Source organism: Lytechinus variegatus, chromosome 7 (assembly GCF_018143015.1).
Source record: "Lytechinus variegatus isolate NC3 chromosome 7, Lvar_3.0, whole genome shotgun sequence".
Taxonomy (NCBI): domain Eukaryota; kingdom Metazoa; phylum Echinodermata; class Echinoidea; order Temnopleuroida; family Toxopneustidae; genus Lytechinus; species Lytechinus variegatus.
The window spans coordinates 19,380,904-19,397,188 of record NC_054746.1 but is presented as its reverse complement, the minus strand read 5'-3'; the positions used below and the strand labels follow the sequence as shown (position 1 = coordinate 19,397,188).

Below are 16,285 nucleotides of genomic sequence, written 5' to 3'. Positions count from 1 at the left end.
TAGCATCCATACCCCCTCCCCCGTACTATAGACTAGCGCTTAATTGGGGCTGAGGTTGCGCTATACCGAGAAGTTAGAAGCGCCATTGTTGAATTTGATGTGAACTTACGAGGCGTGTTTTTGTTCATAACTTCATGTTTATGTATTTACTTGATCTCGTTTTCATCTTCATTATGTATTAAAACTAATTTCACTTAATATCTTTGTCTTCCAAGTGTTTCTTCGAAAATAGTGGGATAGTTGGTGACGATGAACAGGAAAACGAGTGCGACCACTGCAGGCTGCAAGAGCAGCAAGCAAACAACTTTATTTCAGAACTGGAGTACGGATCAAAATGTCAGAGAAAATGAAGGATTGCTGTCAAAAACAAGTAAATTTACAATAATTCCGTGTATTATGAATCATTCAATAGAATTGCACTAATGAAAAATTGTTTAATTCCTTTAAATTTTAGAAATTTGTGTAATGGTAACGGTATAGATAAGCTGGCCTAAGCATGCTAGGCTAAGGCTAAGCCAGCAAGGACAGGTAACTCTATAGACTACGGTAATACAACGGTAAGGCCCGTTCTGCCCACCCCGCGCCTCCGGCCGGGGCAGTTCGCACTAACGGCAGGGGGTTGGTGGCTGCTGGTCGCGATCGACGGCTGTCTCATCAGTGTTTCTATTCTACCTCTCCGAAATGCAGGGAAATTTTCCTTCCCAGGAAAGGTCCTATAGGGGAGATGAAGTTGGCTCTCGAGCTCTCAAGTCAAGGTTTATCTAGCCAACAAGGTTAAATGTGTGTAATGGCTAAATTGTAAATATAAATGATTCAAAATAATGGGTGTCCAAACTTCGCACACTTCAAAAATATTCATCAGGCCTACATTTTTTCACAAAGTATTCATAATTTATACAAAACCAATTCAAGAAATAGTTACCACATTGACGGCAAGATCGTAAACTATAAAATCAGAGACGAACATGTAAAGTAGGTCAAGGGGTTTCGTCGGTATCACAATCTCAAAATTCCATTCCAATCGGCGAATGCGCGCTGTGCTGGAAAACCGTTCAGAAAAAGTGTGACCTAACTTCGCAGACCAAAGTTTTTGTTGGGATTTTAAAAAAAAATCAAGCTTAAAAAGTGAAATATTTATATCAGATTGATGGTAAAATGCTATAGAATCGGTTAGTACCAGATTTAACTCACCTTTTTGATGATTTTCTGCTTGCAAAGTGGTGATATCGTGATGCTTGTTGAGAATATCACATTTCTTCCAAACGGGCGCTAATGGTGACAAATTTGCTGATCTTTTGTCAATATTTTCATGAATGCTGAAATCATCCTGAAGAAACTTACATCAAAGGGAAATTTTTGATCGCTTTTCACGTTGGTTATGTCAGATTTTAAGGATATTGGCTACTTTATGAGATAATGGCTGTCCGCAAGTATGGACATGCGCGAAGTTTGGACTCACTGCTATACTTGGCAAGTTCCCCCAAAAGTCTCCGCTAGCCAGGGTTCTTCTAACAGTTAAAGATTACAAATCATTTACTAACGTATGCTAACTCCTTGAAGCCAAGAATTCCTTCCCATTCATCTGCGTATACCGCCAAAAAACCTAAAATTTTCGCCCACGAGATTTGTACTTCTGAAAGATCTAGCCCTAAATCATGTAAATGGGATACAACTTAATTTCCAACATTTCTACGCTATCAATTTCATTTTTAAGCAATAATTCATTTAAAACATGAGAAAAATATGAAAAGACAGTCCTCTCTCTGAGAGACTTGCTTGATGTTTACGCCACCATCTTGTTTCCTATTGTTCTTGCCCTACCTTACAGACGCATGCGTCCGTAACTATGTTATTCTAAGCCAACTGAAGAAATGCAAACGGGGTAGATTCATTTTAAAAATGAGAAAAATATGAAAAGACAGTCCTCTCTCTGAGAGACTTGCTTGATGTTTACGCCACCATCTTGTTTCCTATTGTTCTTCCCCTACGTTACAGACGCATGCGTCCGTAACTATGTTATTCTAAGCCAACTGAAGAAATGCAAGCGGGGTAGAGTTAGAGCCCCCCCCCCCCGGTGGCATTATTTTTGTATAAAGTTTATTCAGTTTAGTCAGCAGGGCAGTACTCTGCCATTTGTCATGGTTGGTGGTGGTTCATGCTAAAGCATGTCTCTAAATTGGACAGGGACAGACAACTGTTGAACTTCATGGACTTTCCAAGTTTGACCAGTTAAAAAAGGATAGTTGGATTCCTGTAAAATTAATTTCTTGATTGTTATTACAACTGGAAATGGATAATATTTGATTAGCTTGTTAATAACATTGACTATAATGTATTCACCATGATGAAGAATAGAGATTCAATGATTACCCTTTGCTCTTTCTAGATCAACAAAACGAGATGGATGAGCAGTTTGATGAGGAAACCCTTCTTGCAGCGTGCGAAGAGTGGGAGATGGAAGAACTGGGCAATGGCTCCACCACTGGACCTCATCCGCCGGAGGCTACACCCCTTGAGGATCTACCTGGGTTTGATGTCTCTGCTGGTCACATTTACATCTACCCTATCAACTACCCCCTCAGGGATTATCAGTTTAATATTGTTCGCCAGGCCCTCTTCAAGAACACTCTGGTGACATTACCCACCGGCTTAGGCAAGACATTCATAGCTGCTGTTGTCATGTATAACTTCTATCGGTCAGTATATTTTGTAACAATTAATTTCTTTTTCATGCTCATTCTTTTATTATTTTTGTATTTTCCTATATTTTTCCCCTTGTCATTTGGATATTTTGTTCTTAATTCTTCTTGCATTAATAATGTTTCATTGTAGTATGAACTATTGTTTTATAACTTATTTATTTATTTTTTTTATGTACTAGCTAGGTCATATGCAGGAACTGTTTCTTGGGGGCAAGAATATGTTACATGTATATATTTAAGGAATACACAAACAAAAGGGTTCCCCCCCCCCCCCGACTTTGATTTTTAGGAGCCTCCACAACTTCCATCCCTCCTGAATATAGTATTAGGGTGCAACATTCTCACAGACATTTTCAATGTAGAGTAAGCCTGATGTGAAGAGTTTGCATCCTTCTCACATGGGAGGGGGAAAGTGGCATGTCATACACTTTGCTGCACTTCATCCACCAGGTTTAGTGAATAAGAACAAAAATTCAAAGTTTTGACATTTTGATACCCTGGTCATCATGCTGAGACTGCCCTGTGATAATAATTCAATTTCACTTTCAAAATTCATGCTTTCTCTTCCAATGTCAGGTGGTATCCGAGAGGGAAGATTGTGTTCATGGCTCCAACCAAGCCATTGGTCTTCCAGCAGATTGAAGCCTGTTTTAACATCATGGGTATACCGCAAGAAGACATGGCAGAAATGACTGGTAAGTCTGTTTCTACCCATTGTCCATTCCCATTTCTTAACGTATCCTCCTTCATATTTTTATCTCCTGCTTATCTCCTTCTCTTTCTTTTTTTTTCTCTTACTTTCGCTTCCACATGTCTGTATAAATCAGGGACCCTTTGCCGAAAGAGTTGCAATCAAACAGAACACCACATATCAAACATAATTTGATTTTCATCCTACCTGAGGTGCTCATTTTGGATTTGCATTGAATAGTTTGACTTACAAGTTTTGAAATGTAAAACTTTCACAAAAATAGTCCTAACCACACCGTCTCATTTTTCAACTTTTACAGGGAACATGCATCCACCTGAAAGGAAGAAAAGTTGGCAGCGGCAGAGGGTGTTCTTCTTGACCCCACAGGTCATGACCAATGACCTTAGTAGAAGGGCATGTCCTGCGACAGAAGTGAAGTGTGTAGTCGTAGATGAGGCCCACAAAGCTCTTGGTAATCAAGCTTACTGCCAGGTAATTGGGAAGTCTGCATTGTCCAATCGCAAAGTGACAATGGCCAGTCGGCATCTTTGTTGCATCCAAAGACTGGCAAACAACCGATCGGGAGTGCTTTATCAAAGGTGCATCTGATTGCAAACCTTTGTTTAGCAGGTTCCATATTGTCAGATTCTTGGCAATAGAGTACCAAAGTGTGACGTCAGTTGCCATGGTGTCATGGCAGGCTGGTTCTAAACAGAGTCGCAGCTGACGATCGAGGTACACATTTGTATTTGCAAATGACTTTGGCTTGTCTGAAAAATAGGTTGCAAGCGATAAAATTCCGATAGCAGCCATTTTCTCCTATAGAAAACACAAGCTTTCATTCGGCGGGTCCATTTGTTTAGAACCCGGCCGCCATGACACCATGGCAACTGACGTCATCGCTTCGGTACTCTATATTGACTGGGAGACCAGTGGTATTCATTTCACTTTTTTTTCAAGTACAAGTACAAAAGCAGGTATTGATTTTTTGTTTGAGACTCGACACCAACAAACAATATTTTACTGGAAATGTGAATTGAGGTTGGTGTTTGGCTTGACGGAAGATGTGAACATATGGCATATTTCATGTAGTTCCTATTGAAAGCTGGGATTGGAAGTGGTTTGGTGAACGGAATTTGGTATCACAGATGATATTGACAGATTGTGTTTCATTTCCTAGTCACCAATACTAGCACCATAAAATGAGGGGGGGGGTCAGTTTTAAAATTTTTATGTTGCTGGTAACATTTGCGATCTCATGATTACAAATAAAATGAAATAGCTTGACTGTTAAAAAATAGTACTATAATCATCAGCTTTCAGATTGTTAATTATATGAAGAAAAAGATGGGATTCTTTTCATTTGGCAAAGGGATTTTATATTTTAAAACACAATGCAGAAGAGTGAGTTTCTACTTTCTAACTGCATTCTATTTATTCCTAGGTCTTACTTTTAAATGTTAACAGAACAAATAGATATGGACAAGTGGAATAATAGTACCATTTCAAATAAGTACAAAATGCAAGAAATTAATTTATTTTCTTTTTCCATTCTTTTGTCTCATTTGCTCTCATCTTTAAGGTTATACGTGAATTATCAAAGTATACCAATCAGTTCAGAGTGCTGGCTCTTAGTGCAACACCGGGTGGTGACATTAAGGTAAGTTGAAATAGCATGTTGACAATGTGCAGTGTGCACAATTTTGGCCTCTAACTCCAATGAATTTCAAAAGTACCAGAATGAGGGGTGGGGGGGTGAAACATCCCCCCCTTGAGATCTCGGCTGCCAATCGCGCAAACACTGAAAGTTGGCATGGTAATAGTGTGAGATGTAATTTACAAGGCTGTGTGGTTAATATTTCCAAAATATCTTAATATGAATTAATTATGCTAATTTGTGCATAAATCATACTTATTGCTCTTATTCACAGCAAAAAGCTCATAGAATGCTAATTTCCGGTGCAAATATTCTATATACCATTGCTAACAAATGACAAGAAAATTCTGGTTTGAAAATGAATTTCTTATGTATTTCTTTGTTTTTTACCTCTTGTTTTTCTATGTTTTTTCGCCAAATTTATAGAATAACCTATTCGAAGCATTATTATGCTACAATCAAATAATTTCAGCTGATGAAAGTAAAAATAATCATATCTTTATGATTGGCAGTAGAGATGAATGCTCCCCAGGGAGTTGAGAAGGTGCATACATTGTACGCGGGCATGCAAGGATCCAGTGACCGTGGTAATATGTCCGTAAAGCGCTTAGAGACGTCGGTTCGATGTATTAAAAGCTATATAAATGTGGAATATTATTATATTATTTTGTCAAATGGGGGTTGATTCAACAATCAACCAAAAATAGCCTGGTTTGGGTAGGGTTAAATGGAGTGCTGAGTACAATTAAAATTAAAACATTTTGATTGATTGCCTATATTTTTATTAAAACTTTGTCATTTTATACTTCTTCTTAACAAATGAAAAATGAATCTTTGATAATTCCCTTGTTGTTACAGGCAGTCAATGAGGTCCTAACCAATCTTCTAATATCTCACATTGAGATTCGATCTGAGGATTCTATAGATATCAGGCAGTATGTCCATGAACGGAAGGTGGAGAAAATAGTCGTGCCCATTGGTGATGAACTCAAGCAGGTCAAAGAACAGTATCTACAGGTAAATGCCATGACCATTCACTCTTATTTCCACTATGCATAGGGTTAGTGAAGTGTGGGAAAATAGTTGTGCCTATTTATGATGAACTCGAGCACAGTATCTATGACAATCACTCTAATTTCAACCAAAGAACATAGGGCTAAAGAAGTATGGGAAAGGAGTTGTGCCTATTGGTGATGAACTCAAGCAGGTCAAAGAACAGTATCTACAGGTAAATGCCATGATCAATCACTCCTCTCATTTCACGTGAAGTAGATTGTGTTAGGAAAGTGTGGGAAAGTAGTTGCTCCTAGCCAATAAATTCAGGCAAGTCAAATGCCTTTATCAATCACTCATCTTATAGAGTATATAGGGTTAGGGAAGTGTGAGAAAGTAGTTGTTACTTGAGGCAATGAGTTCAAGCAGGTAAAAGAACATTATTTATAGGTAAATTAATGCAACCATTCTATCACCCCCTCTCCCTAATGATCAGACTGTTATCCAGAGGAATGGAATTACCTGTACCTCCAAAAAAATTCTTCACTCCTATAATATGACAGGTCAAGGTAAATTCTCTCCCTCTTATTCCATCAAGGTATTCAGAAACAAAATTCAGAGGATAGAGCAGCCTTGAATCTGAAATTAATGGGCATGTTGATTTTATCGATATGAAATGTAGGCAAGCATGAAATATATATTCAGGCAGAGTGCGACATTTACAGAACTTATGTAACTGCTGCATGAGCACCACCATTTGTATACTTTCTGTGGCTTAGAGACTCTCTCCCAGAGGCAGAAATCAGTAATAAGTCGGGTGTAAAACAATAACATCAGCAGAGATGATCTGATTTTCTTGGATAACAGTCTGGGTGACAGGAAAATTTCAACTCCTTAAAGGTGTCAGTTATGCACAATTATTTTTAACGCTTCAGTGTGCTGTGATGAAAGCATGCTTTATTTATTGGATTTTTTTTTCAAATTAAAAGCCTAGTTAATGTATGAAAAATGCATTAATCATTGTTTCAGACTGCAGGTTCAAACCACATTGTAAATTTTGGTTAAAATGACTTGACCCTACTAGAACTTGTATCAAGTCTTACATTCTTGCTCCACACTTATTCTGCCATTTTATTTGTATTCAAATTTATATTTTATTTTGTATTTGTTTGAAGTGCTAAATTAATAAATGAATAAATGGATTTCATAATCCAGCATATTGCCTAAAATGAAGTCATTGTTCTTTTCATAGATCTTGAAGGTGTTTGTAAATAGGTTGGTGAGATGTCGTGTCCTTTTCTGTCGTGACCCTGAGAACCTGACAAAGTTCCAGATTCTGAAATCAAGAGAACAGTTCAGGCAGGATCCTCCACCAGAGATAACAGTAAGTCGTTCATCCTGTCCTTTAAATGACATATTATTGCCCCTTTAAACTGCATGGAAGAGAACACAATTTTCAACCTAAAGGACACTGCCTACTGGAAACAAAAACATTCTATTCTTGGCCCTCTGTGTCATTAATCAATATTGTAGTGGCTAATTAGGTCTGTTTCAAATTTGACCATGGATGTCTCCTGATATTTTCTGGCTGTGGCGGCTTTTTAACCACTTGATCAAAGTCAGTAGAGGAGAGATCTCTTTTAGCTGGCCAATAGAACTTTTCTTTACTGTAACTTGCTTTCCTAAGCAAATCTACTTCAAAGTCACCAGTAATACTAGTGTTAATTAACACATAGTGGCATGACTACCCTATTCCCTTCCTGTGATTCTTTAATGAAAGTGCATACATTTTTTACAAGCAGTAAAAGTCAGTAAATGAAAACACTGCAATTTATTTTACCCAAATGCTGTCAGCTAACTAGGGAACTAAAACTTAATACATCTCTACACTTTAATGACAAAAAATCCATTTACTCCTTGTATCTATAATAAACTGAACAATCATGTTATATGGTACATACGTGTATGAAATATCCCTCAGAAAAAACTAAAGACCACATGATGATCAGTATCCACATGTTCAAATATTGACATAATTAAAATAAGAAAAAGGAGCACAGTATGAACAACCTGGTAGATGAAAATAATCTCCTTGGAGATCCTGATCTTCATATGCATCTTCAGTAATTACCAAACCATCAAACCACAAATTGTTATCTATGTGAGACAGCATGGATGAACATCTGCCAATTTCATTTTACTTTGGAATGGGGATTCCCCCAACTGTAGGAATGCCTTTCCCACCATCGACATCAATTAAATAAAAACTGTCACTTTTTTCAGTATCTACAACCGACTTTCGTACCATATTTAATGGTGCAACCACTTCTTGCCTCAACCTGTAAGAAACAATCACCCTTCTGTTGCCCCTGTATAATAGCTGGAAAGTATGGGGCTGTAGTGTGCTGCCTCTAAGACGCATCGCCCATGGGCCCGGTCACGGCAATGGAGTAGCGCTGCTTTGATGCAGTAACATACATTTTCTTAAGTATGTGGGACTACACATTCACCCAAGTCAGAACAAACTCGAAATTATCACGAAATAGAACAATCGAGCTCCCTGTCGAATGGATTGGTTAGAATTCCCTTGGTGCCTGGATTCACTCTGCATCAAATTACCTAGGTTCAGATCCCGACATGTGCACATATTTACTATTGTACAACACATCTTCAGCAGTAAAACTTAAAATTGCAATGTCATTCATAAATGTTATAAAAATCTTATATATTGTGAATCTTGAAAATTTGTTTGGTATAAGCATAAAATGATGAATGGTTTCTCATCCTTATTGTGTGCTTTTGTAGTTTCTATTTAGATATTTTTCATATGAAGCACTGCTTCATGTAACACTAAATCCGTTGATATAGAGTTTGCTTGGTTGTGTAATTGGGTATTTTGTTTACATGAATAATTCTCCATTCTTTTTACCATGAGGCTGCAAGGAGAGGTCCAGTTGAAGGTGACTTTGCCATCTGCATGAGCCTGTACCATGGCTTTGAGCTTCTACTCCAGCATGGTCAGCGCTCCCTCTACAGCTTCCTTCAAAACATCGTAGACGGCACAAAGGCCAACGCGAGGACGCGCTCCGAGCTCATGAGAAATTCCGACTTCTCCAACCTCGTTGAGATGCTGGAGGCCAAGTACGCTGGCTCCATGATGAACTCCAGTCATAATATAAGTCATAACTCAAGCCATAACTCCAGTGGGCTTTTTACATCCATGGTGTCCCCATCGCTAAGGGCAACAGGGTCAAAAGTTGAAGAGGAGGAGTATGTCATGAGCCACCCCAAGATGACCAAGCTGAAGGAAGTTGTTTTAGAACACTTTGAAAAATTCACATCAGGTAAAGAATTATAGTATATTTACTAATTTAAAATCATAGATTTCATTACGTCAAACCCCCGTTTGGAGAAAGACCGCAGTTCAGACTGAAAACTGCGGTATTAGACCCCAAATTGTGTTTGAGATCATTTCCAAGCCCTGGGGGCCATTTCATAAAGCTGTTCGTTAGTTAAGAATGACTTTAAAAACGACTGGTGATCATCGCCAATGGTGATCACCAGTCGCTCTTAACTTACGAACAGCTTTATGAAACACCCGCCTGATCAACCCCGCTTGGCCAGGTAATCCCCGCTGTCTCAATTTCACCTCCACAGGCCAGATTATGAGCGTTGAGCCAGGGATGAAATGATAAACAACAGCTGTGCTATTACGTAAGACTTCTCTGCCTGTAGTAGGACCTTTGGAATGAAATTATTGTATTCGATATTTAATCACGTTTTCAAAGGCATATTGTATTCAGAAATTCAATGTTAGTCCATTTTCAATTTCGAACGAAGAAAATCGACCTCGAAATAAGGAAAGTAAGTGAATAAAAAATGGCGGCATGCTTTGCCGGGACCGCGCTCGGGCTGTTGTGTTATCTTCGGACCGAGGTCAAGAAACAGGTGTTTTGATACTTACTTGGGGCAGTAGGGTTTGTCGTACTTGGAGAAGAGAATTGATTGAGAAAAACAATGGAGTAGGTCCATGGAAAAACTAGGGTATAGTGTTCTCAAACGGAGGTTTTCATCATGAATGCTCTTTTGTGAGTTAGAGAAATAAAAGAAGAAAGAAGAGAAGCCATTTGTAAAGAAAAAGTACTGTAAAATTATTGGCTATCTATGGTAAACAAAATTATTCAGACCACTTGTATAGATTTTCAGATTATTCATATGCTCCACCGTCTTCAATTCTTGTTATGCTTTCATGGATCTAGGCAACCAAATGCAGGCAGGTCCATCAACCAGTAGGGCTTCTAATAAACCCAGCACCAGGGTAATGATATTTGCTCAGTATCGTGACAGTGTTCAGGAGATTACTCAGATGCTCAACCGTCATCAACCCACAGTGCGATGTATGAGCTTCATAGGGCAGGCATCGGCAGGGAAGAATACTAAGGGATTTTCACAGAAAGAACAAATCAGGGTACCGTATATGCTGTGACATCAACAGAATATTTAATTGTTTTGTCTCAAGTTTGAAATTGACAACAAAAAGTTTTCATAATTTTCTTGCTTTTGATTTAAAGTTTATGATTTTCAGGAAGTGAACAGTTTTCATAATTTTTTAAGGAGAAAAATTGTGAAAAGTCAACCTCAGCAAGCTAATCTGCTTGTCAATTACACATACTGCAATAGACTAGGCCCCTGTTTTATGAAGCTTTTCATTGGCAAGGTACAAGCTATTGTTGTGAGCTGATAAATATCTGTCATTTGATTGGTCAAATGCTTTCCAGAAAAAGTATTGATAATTATATTTTTTTAAACAAGGCCCCACAAATGACTCACAATGATTCCAATAACTAATGCTTTTCACATTGAGATGTCTCACATTCTTAGCATTTTAGCTTCTTTATTTCTCTCATTCCTTATATTGTTAAATATTGATTCATAGTGTTTTTTTTTGATGATCTGATTTTTGTACTTGCCATCAACATTATATGTTAATTTCCTCTCTGCTGTGTCCTCCAGGTGGTCAATGAATTCAAGAATGGTGGTTACAACACCTTGGTCTCCACATGTGTTGGAGAGGAAGGTTTAGACATTGGTGATGTTGATCTCATTGTCTGTTTTGATGCTCATAAGAGCCCTATAAGACTAGTCCAGAGGATGGGTAGGACAGGGAGGAAACGACAAGGCAGGATTGTCATGCTAGTGACAGAAGGGAAAGAATCTGCAGTAAGTTCACTACAACTTCACTATTTCATATTGTATTTTATTCTTCAAATTCTTCACAATTGTGATGCTGATGAAAAAAAGAAGTTGTTCTCCGTCACTTTCATCCATATCCATATTTTATTGTTTGAAATAGACATCAGAAATGAAATACTCAGAAAATTTGTTTTTCCCAATTGATTGTAGGCGCGGCACCCGCTGAGCAGTGCCAGGCTCTATCCCTTTTATCATTGAACGCCAAACAGGGTAGCAGCAACTCCCATCTTTTATTGTCTTTTCGTCTGACATGGCCAGTGTTTGAACTCACGACCTCCCGGTTGGGAGATGGATGCTCTACCAAATGAGCCAACACACTGGTTTATGTCATCAAAGACAAAAAAATCTTGTATGTCTTGTGCTATTTGTGTGCAAATGAATAGTAAATGGAAATGAGAAAAGTTTCTCAATTCTCTGTACGTTTAAACGAAGTCCCATTTAAGTGTTTAGAATGTCCATTTCTCATTCCTTGAAGTACAATTACCTTCGAGAACAAAACATTTCAAATCTCCACAGGCACAAATGTTTCAGGTTCTTAATAAGTTGGGAACTGAGCTATGTGGGCTGGGGTCTATGGACAAAGACTGGTGGAACATAATCAACCATTTTCTAACGTGTTAACAACAACTCTTCCATTCTCTCCTGCAGATCTATGATCGTAGCCAGTACAGCAAGAAGGGGATCCACAGGGCCTTGCAGGGCAACAGCAAGTCCCTTCACCTCTTTCCTGCTAGTCCCAGGATGGTCCCAAGAGGGCTCAATCCCACTGCTCATAAGATGAACATCAAGGTAGGGGAGTATCAAAGCAAGCACAAGACAAAGATGGCCGCTCCTCCTTCCAGCGTCGCTGCCAGTAAGAGGAAATCCAGTATGGGAGGAGACATCTCAAGATTCCTACAAGGAAGTAAGAAGATTCTATTCCACATTATCTCAATAATGTTCAAATCATCTCATAGTGAATTTGTTTCTTCTTTTTTAAGAGATTCAAAATTTTTACCTTTGAAATTAACTGAAGTGATGATGATTTCACTCACTACATGGGGGCTCCTATAAAAATTGTGTTTTCCATGTAATGATGTGAATACTGCAACCCTTACAGTAAGCTTCAGGTGGGCAAAGCAGCCCCATTTTTCTTAATTGCCTCCAAAGCACTGTTCAAAAAAGGAGAATTTTGAGGGCAGCAAGGTAGGTGAGGTGGATATCCTACGTAATTTGCCTTGTCACCCTAGGCTAATGTAATGGCTGGCTGGAACACTGTTTTCCTTTTTATCATTTCTGAATCCCATAAAAATTTTCTGTTTGCATCATAAAACACTGAGGAATTATTGATGTTGTATTGATCTTTGTTTTTCTTATGTCTTGCAGCCAAACCTGACCCTGCAGACGATGTATTTCTGACATATGAAGAGCTTGTATTCTGGAACCTTCATTATAAAGTCGATCAAGGGGAGCAGCTTAAAGCACCTCAGGAATCTAAATTCCTCTCCCTCAACAAGCTAGCAGCTAAAGAGGTGAATTTTAATTTGATGTTGTAATCTGCCTTCAATTTTCTAGGAAAGAATTAAGAATGTTATAACAGTATTTGTAGATTAGTAATAGTCCATGATGAGGATATGAACATGTTTCCCATATGCAAAGTGTTGATTATGAGGATATATATGGATTTATTGCCCAAGTATGATATGTAGATCTTAATATAATGCAGTCTTTGTTCTAGTTCTTCCCGCATCCTTGTTTATTGTAGTCTCACTTATACAAGGTAAGATATGCTGTATTATAGCCAAAATATAACCTATTAATCTAGGCCCACTCTTCTTTTCTATTTTTGACAAACTATATGGTTCACACGTACTGTTTTCACAATTTCACCAAATGTCACACCTTTCTTCCCACAGGTTTCCCTGCCAAATGACAAGGAGCTTTCACTAAATTCCTATGCAGAATGGCAAACCAACAAGCAACCGACCCACAAGGTTTCCCACTCAAGACGCTGTGCAGTCTTTGTGGAGATGATGGAATTCTTTGAGATACAGGGTCACACCGAAGACGAGGATATCTATGGGGCTGAAATGGCAATGTACTTGGATGAAGGGGATGTGCTGAGACCAAATGATAAAGAAATTAAAGGAAAGGAAGGAATCCTGAAATACTGTTCTCAGGAAAATAAGAAACAGAAGGAAACAGACATTGTTATCATAGATGAAGATGAAGGAGATGGTGATCACAAGGAGAGAACTAGGAAAATAAAGAAAAAGGTGAAAGTTCGGAAAAGAGCGAAGAGTACGTCCTCGGAAATGGAAAATCTTGGTTGTGATGATGGTCTTCCTGCTGTGGATCTCTTCAGTGAACCCAGTGAAAAACAAGATGGATACTCTGAAAATACAGAGAAGCACAAAGGCAAGTCAGTTGCAAAGAGGGGCAGAAAGTCTGATGATGGGAGCAGTAGTGACGGAAAGGTTGGAAGGACTAAAAGGGGTAAGAGCCCAAGAGGTGGACAAGAAAGCAGACTGAAAAGAAAGACGATTCCACTACCATGCGATTCAGATGAGAATGATTTTGATACAGACAGGAAAAGTGTGACCCCTCCAAGACCTGTTGTTGCAAATGCTGAGGGCGAAGTTAAACAACAGAAATCAGCCAACACAGAGGAGGGAATGACCGATTCAGATCATGGTGCTCTCAATGATGAACCTATGGACACTGCCAGTGATGATAACCAGGTTAAACCTTGTGCAGCTTCCCCAAGCAGTCCGTCCAAGAATCAACAAGAGCATGCCAAAGGTGACACTTCTTTGAATACTTCTGAGATCTTTCTCTCTTGCTCCCAAGTCTTCAGGGCACCTGAGGTTCCCTCAGGTTCTTCCAAAAGAGACAAACGTACATCTGAAAGGTCAAATGGTGAGGGAGAAGCTGACCTGATGCCACCCCCTCCACCTTCCCTCTCTGGTCTTGATCTTCTAGACGATATTGATCTGTCATTCAATGCCTCACAACTTGCCAGAGAGGACAACTGGACAAAGAGTTCACCAAAAAGAGATTCTCATCGACCTGAGATAGATATTGCTCTGGATGAGCCAGTGATTGTTCCACCTTTACCTCTAAGAGGAAAAGAAACCATGATATTTGAAAAGAATGGAGAAGAGCTAAACACGAGGATTAACCTTGTTACAAGTGAAACGTTTTCCAAAACAGTGCAAAATGATAATGGTCTTGATATTAGCAGTACAGCGACATGTCACATAAATCATGACATGGATGATGAGTTTGGAAAAATTTTGGATTCTGACTCTGATGAAGTAGATGAAGCTGTCTCAAACTTTGAAAATGGAAAAATCAATCAGGAGGAAGCTGATGTACCTTTTCTCAAATCTCCAGTCCTAAATAAGCACTCACTCATGAAGTGTGTCCAGGTGCAACAGAGTGTTGATGATATTGATCATGAAGAGGAGACAAAAAATATCACAGATGAGCTTGTGGATGCATGGGAAAATTTTGAGGGGGACATCTTTGACGATGACGACAATGATGCAATCTTTGACAGGGAACCTGTTTCTAATCATTTAACCAAATCCCCAATCCTATCAACAAATGTTAAGAAAGTTGTGGGTAGGAAAGGGGATGTCAAGAATGACACCTCCGCCAGTCATGCATATGAAGAAAATTCTGAAGACACAGACCAGAGGAATGGATTCAAAGTTTCTACAGCATCTCACAATATTAAACCATGGACTGACATAAATTATGGAATGACAGAGAGGCCTGGGATGGAAATAAAACATAAAGAAGAGATCAGCGGTGCTGTGCTTTGCAGTTCCAGCAATCAACGTCAGAATATCCAACCACAGCTGGAACATGAAATTACAGACGAAAATGAGATCAAACATACGCAACAACCTAAGTTTGATCTTGATTTTGATTTTGGTGACTTTTTCGACATGGATGATGAGGCCTTTGATGAGATTGGCATTGTTCCTCCTTCACCTCAGGTCAGCCAGAAAAGATCAGGCTTCATGGCAATGTCCCAGGCATCCCAATCAAGAATAAGACCAGAGAGAGATGCAAAAGCAAGTCACACAGATACAGATGGATCCAAGGTGGATATCATTGAAGAGCAAGAAGCTAAGCTTAAAAATAATCCAAACACTCAAAATCAAGTTATTCCAATGAGAAACTGTGGTCTTTCTGCTTTAGAATCATCAAAACCATCTAAGATAGAAGCCAAGACATCTTCCCTGAGTAGATTTAAGCGTAACCTGATGCATCCTGTCAACACCAATGATTCCAAAGTGGTAATGTCATTGGCACAACCAGAGAAAATGGAGACTGCTGATTTTGTTGGAAACGTCTACAAAGATACAGTATCAAGAGTTGCACATCCTCCTGCAGCCTCTACTCCAGTGATGTCAGATGTTGAAAGGGATGGTAGGCATCAGGGTAGTACAGTGTCACCTATTGGACATTCTGTTCATAGAGACATTTCACCTGTAGAAACTCCTAACTCACATCTGCAGAAGGCCAAACCCTTAGGTAGCCTCCGCAGCCGGCTCAGAATTAAGAGAAAGGATGGTTCAGGACCAAAGCAGAGTGAAGGATCGTCTATCCAAGATCTGTCTTCCAGACCTACAGCTCTTCCTGGCAAGAGAAAGAGTTCACCTCTTGTTGACGAAGGACATTTTGAAGATCCTGTGTTATCAAACCCTCTGAAGAAACCAAAGACTTCTCTGAAGGAAGAGACCGGTCTGTCACCTGATGGAATAGAAGGGCATGTCATCAAACCATCCCTGGGACTCGAGAGTGGGAAGATGGAAGAAAAAGATGACATTAACTTTCTTCTTGAAGGCATTGATTGGGAAGATTCATTCCTAGCTGACAATAAACCTACAATACCTGATAGAGTGAATGATGGAATTGATAATAAAAGAGATTCTACAGACTCTACAACATCAAAGAAAGGTAAGACTAACATCATCCTTTAATAACCCAATTAAA

At 39.0% G+C, this 16,285-nt stretch overlaps 1 protein-coding gene across 1 annotated transcript in view; it reads left to right on the top strand.

Annotated features, from left to right (window-relative positions):
* Positions 1 to 59: 59 nt before the first annotated feature.
* Positions 60 to 16,285, top strand: part of LOC121418075 (Fanconi anemia group M protein-like) — a 28,715-nt gene continuing 12,489 nt past the window's right edge. Inside the window, exons 1-13 of the mRNA XM_041611780.1 lie at positions 60 to 370; positions 2,387 to 2,696; positions 3,279 to 3,397; positions 3,713 to 3,885; positions 4,976 to 5,053; positions 5,909 to 6,067; positions 7,296 to 7,427; positions 8,979 to 9,387; positions 10,303 to 10,511; positions 11,057 to 11,263; positions 11,945 to 12,200; positions 12,662 to 12,807; positions 13,192 to 16,249. Of these exons, the coding sequence (XP_041467714.1) occupies positions 250 to 370; positions 2,387 to 2,696; positions 3,279 to 3,397; positions 3,713 to 3,885; positions 4,976 to 5,053; positions 5,909 to 6,067; positions 7,296 to 7,427; positions 8,979 to 9,387; positions 10,303 to 10,511; positions 11,057 to 11,263; positions 11,945 to 12,200; positions 12,662 to 12,807; positions 13,192 to 16,249 (5,377 nt within the window). The 5' untranslated portion in view covers positions 60 to 249. The remainder of the gene's footprint in view (positions 371 to 2,386; positions 2,697 to 3,278; positions 3,398 to 3,712; positions 3,886 to 4,975; positions 5,054 to 5,908; positions 6,068 to 7,295; positions 7,428 to 8,978; positions 9,388 to 10,302; positions 10,512 to 11,056; positions 11,264 to 11,944; positions 12,201 to 12,661; positions 12,808 to 13,191; positions 16,250 to 16,285) is intronic.